The following is a 13,327-nucleotide window of genomic DNA, read 5'->3' as shown; positions in this document are numbered from 1 at the left end:
CATTGAGGTTTACCAGCTGTCCTAGGAATGGTTGAAAAAGCACCAAAAAGTATGATGCCTACCAGATAATCATATGCATGTGAGTTACTAGTAAAATCACTAGTCTTATAATCAATCTCTGTGGATCTCCTAAATAATTCCCAATTAGCCTCTTCTGTCTTCCATTTAGGTAAGCAAGAGGAGGGAATGTTCTTTAAATATTTGATATGGATAGGCCAGTGGTCGCTACCATGTAGATCTTCATCTATTGACCAACTGTAGTCTAATCTTAAGGATGATGAACAGTTAGGTCTATAGCAGAACTTGAGTTGTGAAAGACATCAAACCTAGTTTTGGAACTCTCAGTCATCAAAATGACATTGTTGTTACCAATAAATTCTTCAATTATATTGCCCCAGGGGTCACACCTTGTTTCACCACATATAGGATGCTTGGTGTTAAAGTCATCCATTAGAATAAAAGGCTGAGGAAGCTGATTGACCAAAGATTGTAGGTCATTTAATTCAAACTGACAAAGTGATTATACACCCACTCCTCGTTTAACGACCTACTCGGTCAACGACAACTCGGAGTAACGACGGGCTTTATGACAGACGTTTAACATAAATCTCCCGAAGTTACTACGTCGTGTACGATAATTAAGTTGGCTGAGGCAAATTTGTATGATGTTATAATTGAACTTGTACGGTGGATATTAGCTGTGAGGTAAAGTGTTCTGAAGCTTAGGTCTACATTACCATCCTGCAAGCTGCAAAAACTACTTGGGGTACAATATATACCGGTAGTGGTAAATTTTTAGTTTCGACCAAGGGCACAATATAGCAATAGAAAATTAATTATTAATTTTGTAAATTATAATGTATCAACGTAATATGCAATTTTGTGAGGGAAAATAAAAAAAGGTGCTAAAACAAATTTCGTAAGTAACAAAGTATGTCGGACGAATGGTACACCATGTTTGTTATGATAGATGCCGATGTCGAGGAAATGAAAGGATGATAAATTCGCCTAACCTAAACTAAACTAACCTAGCCTGTGTTTGATAAATCATTACCTGCAAATTAAATGTCATCCGGCTCATCCTCGTTGTCGTCGTCGTGAGAGACGTTGGCAGACGACAAGATGGCGTCCCGAGCCTATGCTACCGACTTCATTCATTAGCATATTTTCTTGTAGCATGGTATTTTTTACTTTCATTTCCGCCCACAAAATTGCATATTACGTTGATACATTTTAATTTACAAAATTAATAATTAATTTTCTATTGCTATATTGCGCCCACGGTCGAAACTAAAAAAATACCCCGATATTCAATATGGAATGTCAGCATACGCGGATTTGGTCATACACGGTAATTTCGGGAACATAACCACCGTAAATAAACAGTAAATAAAGCTTTAATGCACTGTATAAAAGAGGGAAATACACGAAAATAAAGATACATGTATTGCTGGACATTGTACATACAGTACATGTACGCATATGTATACACTTTCGCTTAACGACCAATTCGGTTAACGACGGCGCGCTGGTCCCAATTGTCGTCGTTAAACGAGGAGTGGTTGTATATGTCTAGAAGTCGATTTTCCAGTTTAGGTTCCAAATACAAATAACATAAAGTGATCCATTTAGTGGTAAAAATTTGTATTGCACAAGCCTGCAACACTGAATGTAGGTGGACACTTCTGTGGTTTACAGACTTGTTTACAATGACACCAGTACCTCCATGAGCACGACCCCCAATCATAGGAGATCTGTAAAATTTATATTTAAGTCCAACATTAGGGGATAACTCGCCAAGCATGGTCTCTTGGAGACAAATAGCACACATCATGTTCTTTAAAGAGAATCTGAACCTGCTCTCAATGAGAATTAAAACCTTGAATATTCCATTGAATTATAAACATTATACTGTTTTCTTTTTCTTTTTTGGGTCTCCTAGTCTGGGAAGAGAAGGTTGGGATAGAGAGGATTTACAAGATGGGTTCTTTTATAATTTCTTTGCTTTCACGGGTGGCATCCTCCTCTCTGACAATGGTCCAACAGATGTTGATGTAGAGTCTGAATTATTAGTTTCTTTCTTAGATTGCATATCAAGATATGGAGAAGAAGTTGGAGATGAGGGTGAGCTGTGGACTCTTTTACTGCGCACAGCTTCAGACTCCATAGCTTTGCTTCTGTGTACCTCAACCGAGTGAGGCACACCAGTCAGTGGTCCCTTTACTGGGAAGCCCCCAAGTTTGGGAGAGAGATTGTCTGAGAGGAGGCTTTATTGAAGAAACCCTATGAGGTTTCAGCAATGGAGACCTTAGGTGCCCCTCCAGATGGGGCAGGAGACATTCCCTCAACAGGGGAAGAAAGAACTTCCGCAGAGGAGGATTGAGGAGTACTAAAATTTCTAAGTTGTGGAGAACGATTAGGTCTAATAATGACTTTTTCACGCTGAGGCTTGGGTTCAGCATTAACAGAAGAATTCGTATTACTATTTTTCTATTAAATTCTAGAGTTGGTTGATCCTCATTGCTTCTGTGCACCTCTACTTAGTGAGGCACACTAGTCAGCAATCCCTCTACTGGGTAGTCCCCCCAAGTCTGGAAGAGAGATTGCATGAGAAGAGGCTTCATTGGAAGAAGCCTATGAGGTTTCAACAATAGAAACCTTAGGTGCCCCTCCAGATGGGGCAGGAGACACCCCTTCAACAAGGGGTGAGGAAACCTCTGCAGAGGAGGATTGAGAAGTATTAGAAATTCCAAGTTGAGAAGAAAGACGATTAGATTTGATAGTAACATTTTTACACTGAGGCTTGGGTCCAGTGTTAACAGAAGAATTCATATTGGCATTTTTATTTCTATTTGGTTCTACAGTTGGCTGATCCACTTTACTATTTGTTTTAATAACATCACTGTATCTTTTGGAATTAGTTAGTAGTCTTTTAGCATGTCCTACACTTATATGTTCTGCATGGGCTTTTAGTAGCGTTTCCTGTTCCTTCTTATAAATTACGCAGTTCTTATCCCTGGCATTATGCTCTTCTTTACAATTTATACAAGCTGTTGGGCACGAACAATCCCCATGTTCACACTGAGCACATATCCAACACAGTTTGTCCCTTGTACATCAGCGAGAAGGATGGCCAAAACCATAGCAGTTAAAGCACTGAAGGGGATGGGGCTTCTTTTTCTATTTCTACATAATGAGGTAGATCTTCACCAGAAAAAGTTAGGATAATCATAGAAGAATGAGGGATTTTAACAACCTTCCAAACATTAGTTGGGCACATTTCTAATATTTCTTCCTCAAAGTCAGAGATCTCTATTAAAAATTACCCCTTTGGCATAACTAAAGGTATAATGGGGTTTAACTTTCTTAATGTCTGATTTCTGTCTCAAGTTAAGCAACACGGCAGCTTGTTCATAAGACTTTACAAGAATTAAGAAGGAATTTCTTCCAAATCGTGATACCTGTGAGTTAATCAAATTACCAGAGCCAAGGTGACTCTTTAAGAATCTTCTAAACTCGAACAAGTTAGCACGTTCATTTGCAAGAGTGATAATAAGCCACTTAGCTGGATTGGGAGGCCTCTGCACACTTTCCTTCCTTTCCTCTATCAGGTTTTCTGGATAAAAGATATCCAGGTTAGGTGGCACTCTAGCAACAAGTTGGGCCGAAGATTCATTTTCTTTGGAATTATTATAATCCAAGCAAGCAGCAGCTGCATCTTGATTAGAAAGAAACAAAATCCAGACTAGCCAAGCTTTAAAGTTGTAAGTCAGTTTAACCCTGATATTTTTAATTGGTCCAAATTTACAGAACTCTTCGTATAAGTCAATATAACTCTTATCAAGAGAGACATATTTTAAATGTAAGACTCTATGATTATTAGGATCAATACTTGAGCTATTTATAGGTTTCTGAGTATCTAAAGATGATTTCGTCACTTCAGAATCCATTCCAATTGTAAGTTTCTGGGCTACAGAATTATCTGTCAATGAAGTCTTAGTATCGCTACCGAAGTCCTTTTTCAAGCCAGAGTTATCAACTGGAGGTTTTACTTTTATCAAGTCAATATCATCAACATTAGGATTAGCAATATTAGGAGAGGGATTGGGGGGTTTAGGAGGAGGATCAGGTAGTGGTGGAGGTTTAGAATGTACAGTTTGAGCAGCCGCCATGATTGTGTATATTTATAGGGCCACACCATATATTAACCACTTCCATACGGTGACGCCTACGTAGGCAGCATGAGGAGCAAGTGGGTACTCGATGATGCCGACGTCAGCATCTTGATTACCGTATTTTACGGCTTACAAGACGCACTTTTTTCCTAAAAAAAAAATACCCTGAAAAATACTAGTGCGTCTTCCAAGACAAATGTTGTATTGTAAGGCAACACCCAGGCTCTAGTGAGCATGGACACTTGACCGATAGCGTTCTGGATTTGTATGTTGAGTCATTACACTATGATGTTAGCTTAAGTACTATTTAATTCAGCCTTTTGTATAATGTGAACTCAGTACTTAGCTGTTACAAGTGTTTCCAATACCATAATCCTTCCAGTAATGATGAAGTAAGTCCTCCGTACTCCCCCTGTATTAGTCGTAAGATAATTAACTCAGCTAGTGTTTCATGTAGTGGTGTGAGATGTCTATGGAAGTGACCTAGACAGTGTTTTCGTTGGTAAAGTATTAATTATCTAATTAATTTTCTTTCACCCCCGTTAAAAGCTAGTGAGTGGGAATCTTCTGTTTTGAAACTTATTTACTCATTTGAGTGTAAACTTATTTACTCACTTGAATGTTCAGTGATTGTAATCCTTCATGTAATCCTATTAACTTTAATGTTAAACGTTATCTGTGCGTTTCATTTTTCTTGAATTTTATGTAGTACAAAATCAAGTGGCGGCCTTGAAATTTCTTTTAAGTTACCCAAAGACATGGGGTCTTGGGAACTCAGTCACCCATCACTCTTACTATGTGTTACGAGTCTGACAGCTTTGTAATTTTCCTTTACTTAAATCTATGTGAGCGAGATTCGTAACAGACTACAATAAATATAATCAAGACGCCAACGTCAGCATCATTGCGTACCCACTTGCTCCTCATGACACCTACGTAGGCATCACCGTATGGAAGTGGTTAACGTGTATTCAATGGTCATATCCAGTAGAATGTTGCTCCAAAGTTCTTCTCCCCCTTTTACTATCATTTCTTCCCAGATCATATCCTTTGCATTAAAATTGCCCATGATTACTCTGTTACCACCCTCTTTCAGTAACTCATTTAGCACATTCATTGTCTTCCAGTAATTTAGAATGATCATTATCAGACCAAGCCTGTGTTTTTGGTGGCACATACACTGCTACAAATTTTCTGTTTTTCATTTTTTTGTTTACAATTTTAACTATAATTAATTCCACATTATCTTTGCCTTCATTCATCTTTGTCACATTTAAACCTTTTTTGGTCAATATCATGACACCTCCCTGCTTGTCTGTTCTATTTTTCACCCAGTGGTTGTATAGACCTTGTCCCACTATACTTGTTGATAGAGGTCCTTTCAGTTTTGTCTCCACAATTCCCATAATGTCAGGTTTCTCTATTTCTAGTCGTTTAGCTCATTAATTCCAGATATCATACCATCGATATTTGTGCATGCCACTTTTAGTTTTGTATTTTCTTCTCTTTTTTTATTTAAGTTTCCATATTTTTGATATACCATTTTTTCAGTCTCAAGTCCAGTACTCAAAAAAAAAAAAAAAAAAAAAAAAAAAATCCATCTCTGTTCTTTTCTCATTTCCATCATTTGCTGCAACTCTGAGAGTCTTGTCTTTCTCTTTTTCCTCATCACTCATTTCCTTTTTTATCCATATATGTCTAAATTTCTCGTTTGCTAATTTGACCACTTTCAATAATACCTCCTCGGTTATCATTTGAGTTCTAAGTTTTATTTTCAGAGGTCTAGGTTGTTTTTCTGTTGAATATTTGCCTATCCTGTAAATTTTGTTAATTTCTTGATCAAAATTTTGCCCTTCATCCTGTATTTCTTTCAAAATTTCCTAAGCTATTTCCTTCTCCTCCTTTTCTCTCTGGTATCTATATATATCATGTTTTTCCTGGATACCATGAACCACAACGCACTTACCATTGTCAACTGTATCTCTCACCCAATTTTCCTTTTCTTTAATTACTTTCATAGCTTATTAAGTGTAGCTTTCATAGCTTGTTAAGTGTAGTTGGGAAGGCTTATGGGAGGATCTTGATTGAGAGGATTAGGAGAGGAACAGAGGAAGTAATTGGTGAGGAACAGTGTGGATTTAGGACAGGTAGAGGTTGAGTAGATCAGATTTTTGTGGTAAGACAGATATGTGAGAAAGCTATAGGAAAGGAGAAGGATGGTTTTTGGGCTTTTATGGATCTGGAAAAGGTTTATGACAGGGTAGACAGGAAGGCACTGTGGGAGGTTTTGCGGATATATGGGATAGGAGGAAAGCTTCTGGGAGCTGTCAAGAGTTTTTACGAGAGTAGTAGAGCATGTGTCAGGATTAGAAATGGAGAGAGTGAGTGGTTCGAGGTAAAGGTGGGACTTCGTCAGGGATGTGTTATGTTGCCCTGGCTGTTCAACTTGTACATGGATGGGGTGGTGCAAGAGGTAAATGCATGGGTGGTGGGTCAGGGATTGGAGATGGTTAAAGAAAATGGAGAAAAGTGGGAGGTGAGCCAGCTGTTGTTTGCGGACGACACTGCACTTATGGCAGGATTAGAGGAGGGATTGAGGAAGTTGGTGACAGAGTTTAGGAGAGTGTATGAAAGAAAGCTGAAGATAAATGTGGGTAAAAGTAAGGTGATGAGATGTACAAGGGGTGAAAGTGGCAGCAGACTAGAAGAAAGCATTAAGGGAGAGCGACTGGAGGAAGTGGATAGTTTTAGATACTTGGGTGCAAATGTGGCAGGAAAAGGTGGTGTGGAGGTGGAGATAGAATATAGATTGAGAGAAGCGAGTAAATGCTTTGGTGGATTAAAAAGTGTAATGAGGAATAGACATTTGGGAATGGATGCTATGAGGAGACTGTATGAAGGAGTGATTGTGCCAACAGCACTGTATGGGGTAGAAACATGGAACATAAGAGAGGAAGAAAGAAGGAGTTTGAATGTGTTTGAGATGAGGTGTCTGAGAAGTATGATGGGGGTTACTAGGCTAGAGTTGTGGCACATGTGTCCAGGTCTGGGTATTTCATATCCCCGTGCATATGGCACGATCATGATAGACACCCATAGGCATACGACACACATACATTGTAAACACATGTCAGGATAGGAGACACTTAATCCCATGTGTAACGGAGCATAGGGACTATGTATGATAGATGACCTAGTTAGGACAATTCAGGCTAGGATGCTGTTGTACATATCATCTATTACCTTTGCCACACTGACGCCATGACGTCACGGCATAGTTCCCACCACCAGGCAGTGGACGTGAACTATTTACATTGTGATATTAGTGCGGTATAATATTCGCTGATTGATATAGACAGGGGGTCACCAATTTAATGAAGCTGCCTTGCTGTGGATGTGCTGTGCCTTGCAACACTGCCTCTGACCCAGGGCAGTGGACAAGCTGCAGGGATGACCCATCATCCAGGAGGTGCTAAGATGGGAGGGAGGGAGGGTGGAGGGGAGTGGAGTGTATTTAGGGATGGAATGGGTGGGAATGATTTTATGCCTTTTTCTTTTTGGCTACCTCCCTTGTAGGGGGGAAAAAGCCTTGGTATATGTATGTATGTACTTTCATAACTGTTTCTTTTGTATTTTCCTCCATCTGCTTTTGTACTATTTCTCTAAAGGATATTTTTTGGTTTTCCTGTTCTTTGTTTCCATTGATTTTTAAGTTTATTGAGGTCTGTTTCTTTACTTGACTCTTCCACCTTTCCAGTCACTACCTGTAATTGCTCTTTGACCTCCTTTTTCAGTTCTTCATTTTTATTTTTGTCCTCATTTTTCCTTCTTTTGTTTTCTCTTTTGAGGATATCAATTTTGCTCTTTCGGTCACTCAACTTTCTAATTGTTTGCTCGTTACTCTTACGCAAGGTAATCAATTCCCTAAGTATAGCTCAGTAGTTCAATTTTAAATCTATGATTTCTTCCAATAATTCGTTTACTTCGCAATTTCTTAATGCATTACTATGTCTTACTTCTCTATCTATAAGCTTTTACCTATTTCTCCTAGATTTCTTTGAAAACCTGAAAAACTGTTGTTCTCCCACCTTGTTTATTCTTGGAGTGTTAATTAAACATGTTTTTTGGTGGATGACACCTCTTGGTGATTCCACCTTACTTATGTCCAGACCTCTCTTCATTGGTTCACTTAATATTTTTTAATCTTTTTCTTTTTCCATTGTACCAACTATACTTATTTCAATAACTGGATTCTACCTTATTGGTCACACAAGAAACATAGCTTACACATCCCACACTGTGGGTTAAGACTGATGTGAAGGGCATTATCATCAAACAGATAAAATCTAGGTTATAAACTAAAATGTTTACATTATTGAAGAGGTTAAAAACAATGAAAACCAATGTTACATTCTAATGACAACTGTCTAAAACTTACGGTAATGAACTTGACTAATCTTGGGGGCTCTATAAATTCTGTCTTCCCCTCGTCTGCTTCTTATAGGTTCAGTATCACCTTCCTCATCATCTGATGATGAGACAATGTTGTCCAAGTCACCAGTTAGCCTAGTAGAGTCCTTGTCATTCTGCACTTCTGAAGAAGCAGCCTGCACATAAAAGACCAGATAGTTACTGTCAACACCACCACAATGATTTTAGATTCAATACACTGATACATAAAAAGTACAATTCTTAACAAACAAAACAGATATCAACAAACAGGACTGCAAGTAATCACCATATATACATATACATATCATAACCCCCCTTCACTACTGAGGGAGTTGCTCCTACAGCCCCTCAAGCAGCATCTGTAGGTAACTTCTACAGAGATACATAAAATAGCAAGGAATCACCCAGAACCAATCAACCCATTGCCCCAGTTCTCTCTTACAGGAAATCAAAGCTCCCCATGAAACTGGCCATGACCACTAGTTCAGCCCACAAGTCATTCATAGCAGAAGCTTTACGATGTCTGGAATAATTGAGAGTCTGGGGTATTGGCTGCTTGTTATTGTGGCAAAGTAGCATGCAGTTGATACTTTAGGGTCTATATGGGGCTACCTACGGACCAGAGCCACACATCATTTTGTCTATGATAGAGGAAAACTCTTCATAGAGAAATGATGACACTTTTGTACTACGACTGTCCCTCCGTTATGCTGTCCCCCAACCCCTTGCTGCTGTCCTGTACCATTTCTCTGAGTATTCATTTTCTGCTGTGGGGGAATTCCGTGGTGGGGGAAAAGAATACTGCCACCAAGTATTTCCACTTGGATCGTAAGAGGTGAGAAGAAAGGGACGGGGAGTGGGACTAGGTATCCTTCTCCTTGTAGCCCCACAGGGGACATTCCTAAACGAAAAAGTAAAGGCATAAGAGGGTCTGGGAGTTTTCCGACCAGCGCCCTAAGGTTTGGGTCTTTTAATGTGCGTGGATGTGGTACAGATGAGAGTAAAAGGGAAGAGATAGGTAGTATGTTTGTGAGAAGAAAGATGGATGTGTTGGCTTTGAGTGAAACTAAGTTGAAAGGGAAGGGCGAGTGTAAATTTGGGAGTGTAAGTGGGAGGTTATCAGGAGTGAAGAGAGGGTGAGGGAGGGAATGGGTGGCTATTCTAGTAAGTGAAGGGATAGGTAAACGGGTAGTGGAGTGGAAGGAGGTTTCCTCAAGGATAATGTGGATGAAGGTGAAACTGGGAAAGGAGATGTGGGTCTTTGTAAGTGCATATGGGGCTAGCAGTGAGAAGAGTGTGAAAGAAAGGGAGGCCTTTTGGATAGATTTAAATGAGTGCATAGAGGATTTAGGGAGAAATGTCAATGAAATAGTACTGGGAGACCTTAATGCTAGGGTAGGAAATGATGGAGTGGTTGGGAAATGTGGAGTTCCAGGAAAGAATGGTAGTGGAGAGTTGATGGTGGAAATGTGTCTAGAAAGAGAGTTGATGATAGCAAATACAGTGTTTCGGAAGAAAGTCAAGCATAAGTACACATGGGAGAGGGTGGTGGATGGAAGGGTGGTAGATAGAGCGTTGATGGATTATGTAGTGGTAAATAGGACTATGATAGGAAGAGTTAAGGATGTACATGTGCTAAGGGGAGAGGGTGGGGGAATATCAGATCATTTTTTGGTGGAAGATAAGTTGAGAGTGGAGGATAGATGGAGAAAGAGGAAAGGGACAAAAGGTAGGGAGGTGCTTAGAGTGAACTCTTTAAATGAAAAGGAAAAGGAGTACAAGAAGAAGCTGAAGGAGTGGGAGGGAGTGAAGGATAGAGTAGAGCTAGGTGTGGAGGAGGAATGGGGATGGTTCAAGGAGGGAGTCACAAAGTGTGCAAGGATGGTGTGTGGAACAAGAAGGACAGGAGGAAATAGAAGGAAGGGTAGTGAATGGTGGGATGAGGAAACAAAGAAGGTTGTAGAAGAGAAGAAGCGAGCTTTCACAGATTGGTTACAAAATAGGACGAGGGAGTCATATGAGAGGTACAAAGAAAAGAAAAGAGAAGTAAAGCAAAAGGTAAAGGAGGCAAAGAGGAGAGCAGATGTGAAGTGGGGTAAGAGTATGACAGAAAATTTTGAAAGTAATAAAACGATGTTTTGGAAAGAAATTAAGAGAGGAAGAGGAGGCGAATCAAGTAGAGAAGAAAAGGTAAAAGGTGCAGATGGAGAGATGATAATGGAAGAGAAGGTAGTAAGGGGAAGATGGGCAGAATATTTTAGGGAGTTGCTAAATGTGAAGGAGGATAGGCAGGGAAAGATAGTTCCAATGGGAAATGCTAAGAAAATGACCGTGATGAGTGAGGAAAATGGAGGAGAAATAAGGAAGGATGAGGTGAAGGCAGCTGTTAAGATGATGATGAAAGCAAGTAAGGCACCTGGTCTGGATGGATGCCATGTGGAATGTCTAAAAAAAGGAGGTACAGTGATGGTGGACTGGTTGGTGAGGTTATTTAATGTTTGCTGGTGAGAGGGTAGAGTGCCGGAGGACTGGAGGAGTGCCTGTATAGTTCCACTTTACAAGGGAAAAGGGGACAAGTGTGAATGTAGTAGTTTCAAAGGGATTAGCTTGTTAAGTGTAGTTGGGAAGGCTTATGGGAGGATCTTGATTGAGAGAATTAGGAGAGGAACAGAGGGAGTAATTGGTGAGGAACAATGTGGATTTAGGACGGGTAGAGGTTGTGTAGATCAGATCTTTGTGGTAAGACAGATATGTGAGAAAGCTATAGGAAAGGGGAAGGATGTTTTTTGGGCTTTTATGGATCTGGAAAAGGCTTACGATAGGGTAGACAGAAAGGCACTGTGGGAGGTTATGCAGATATATGGGATAGGAGGAAAGCTTCTAGGAGCTGTCAAGAGTTTTTATGAGAGTAGTAGAGCTTGTGTCAGGATTAGAAATGGAGAGTGAGTGGTTCGAGGTAAAGGTGGGACTTCGTCAAGGATGCGTTATGTCACCCTGGCTTTACAATTTATACATGGATGGGGTAGTGCGAGAGGTAAATGCAAGGGTAGTGGGTCAGGGATTGGAGATGGTTAAAGAAAATGGAGAAAAGTGGGAGGTGAGCCAGCTGTTGTTTGCTGACGACACTGCGCTTGTGGCAGGATCAGAGGAGGGACTGAGGAAGTTGGTGACAGAGTTTGGGAGAGTATGTGATAGAAGAAATTAAGAGAGGAAGAGGAGGCGAATCAAGTAGAGAAGAAAAGGTAAAAGGTGCAGATGGAGAGATGATAATGGAAGAGAAGGTAGTAAGGGGTAGATGGGCAGAATATTTTAGGGAGTTGCTAAATGTGAAGGAGGATAGGCAGGGAAAGATAGTTCCAGTGGGAAATGCTAAGAAAATGACCGTGATGAGTGAGGAAAATGGAGGAGAAATAAGGAAGGATGAGGTGAAGGCAGCTGTTAAGATGATGAAAGCAAGTAAGGCACCTGGTCTGGATGGATGCCATGCAGAATGTCTAAAAAAAAGGAGGTACAGTGATGGTGGACTGGTTGGTGAGGTTATTTAATGTTTGCTGGAGAGAGGGTAGAGTGCCGGAGGACTGGAGGAGTGCCTGTATAGTTCCACTTTACAAGGTGGGACTTCGTCAAGGATGCGTTATGTCACCCTGGCTTTACAACTTATACATGGATGGGGTAGTGCAAGAGGTAAATGCAAGGGTAGTGGGTCAGGGATTGGAGATGGTTAAAGAAAATGGAGAAAAGTGGGAGGTGAGCCAGCTGTTGTTTGCTGACGACACTGCGCTTGTGGCAGGATCGGAGGAGGGATTGAGGAAGTTGGTGACAGAGTTTGGGAGAGTATGTGATAGAAGAATGCTAAAGATAAATGTGGGTAAAAGTAAGGTGATGAGATGTACAAGGGGTGAAAGTGGCAGTAGACTGGAAGTGAGCATTAAGGGAGAGCGACTGGAGGAAGTGGATAGTTTTAGATACTTGGGTGCAAATGTGACAGGAAAAGGTGGAGTGAAGGTGGAGGTAGAATGTAGATTGAGAGAAGCGAGTAAATGCCTTGGATTAAAAAGTGTAATGAGGAATAGACATTTGGGAATGGATGCTATGAGGAGACTGTATGAAGGAGTGATTGTGCCAACAGCACTGTATGAGGCAGAAACATGGAACATAAGAGAGGAAGAGAGGAGTTTAAATGTGTTTGAGATGAGGTGTCTTGAGAAGTATGATGGGGGTTACTAGGCTAGATAGAGTGAGAAATGAGGAGGTGAGGAGAAGAACATGGGTTGAAAGGGAGTTGGGAGATAGGGTTGATGAAAGAGTATTAGGATGGTTTGGACACATGGAAAGAATGAGTGAAGAAAGACTAGTAAAAGAGGTATGGAAGGCAGATGTGGAGGGAGTGAACATGAGGGGACGTCCTAGGATGAGGTGGATGGATGGGGTGAAGGGGGCTTTGGGGAAGAGGGGAATGTCTGTTGAGGAAGGACAAGAGAGGACAGAAGACAGGGGTGAATGGAGAATGGTTGTATATGGATGATGTTGTGATGCATGAGGTGGAATGGGTGGGGGGATGGGGGGTGAGGTAGTATGTATGAGCAAAATTTGACGCAGCCCAAAGGGATTTCTCCCCGTCTTCACCTTTTATGCATGGGGGGACGGAGAGGGGGGACACCGATTTAATGAAGCGGCCTTGCTGCGGATGTGCTGTGTCT

General features: G+C 40.7%; 1 protein-coding gene across 1 annotated transcript in view; it reads right to left on the bottom strand.

Moving 5' to 3' along the window:
* The window catches only part of LOC143027182 (neuroguidin-like), a 54,755-nt gene that overhangs the window by 23,159 nt on the left and 18,269 nt on the right, over positions 1-13,327 (bottom strand). Inside the window, exon 5 of the mRNA XM_076188332.1 lies at positions 8,614-8,782. Coding sequence (XP_076044447.1) covers positions 8,614-8,782 — 169 coding nt within the window. The remainder of the gene's footprint in view (positions 1-8,613; positions 8,783-13,327) is intronic.

The sequence above is a fragment of the Oratosquilla oratoria genome, chromosome 7 (genome assembly GCF_046742065.1).
Source record: "Oratosquilla oratoria isolate Oo_2021 chromosome 7, ASM4674206v1, whole genome shotgun sequence".
NCBI classification, from domain to species: Eukaryota; Metazoa; Arthropoda; class Malacostraca; order Stomatopoda; family Squillidae; genus Oratosquilla; species Oratosquilla oratoria.
Note: the sequence above shows the minus strand (reverse complement) of the source record. Positions and strands in the feature narration are given on the sequence as shown.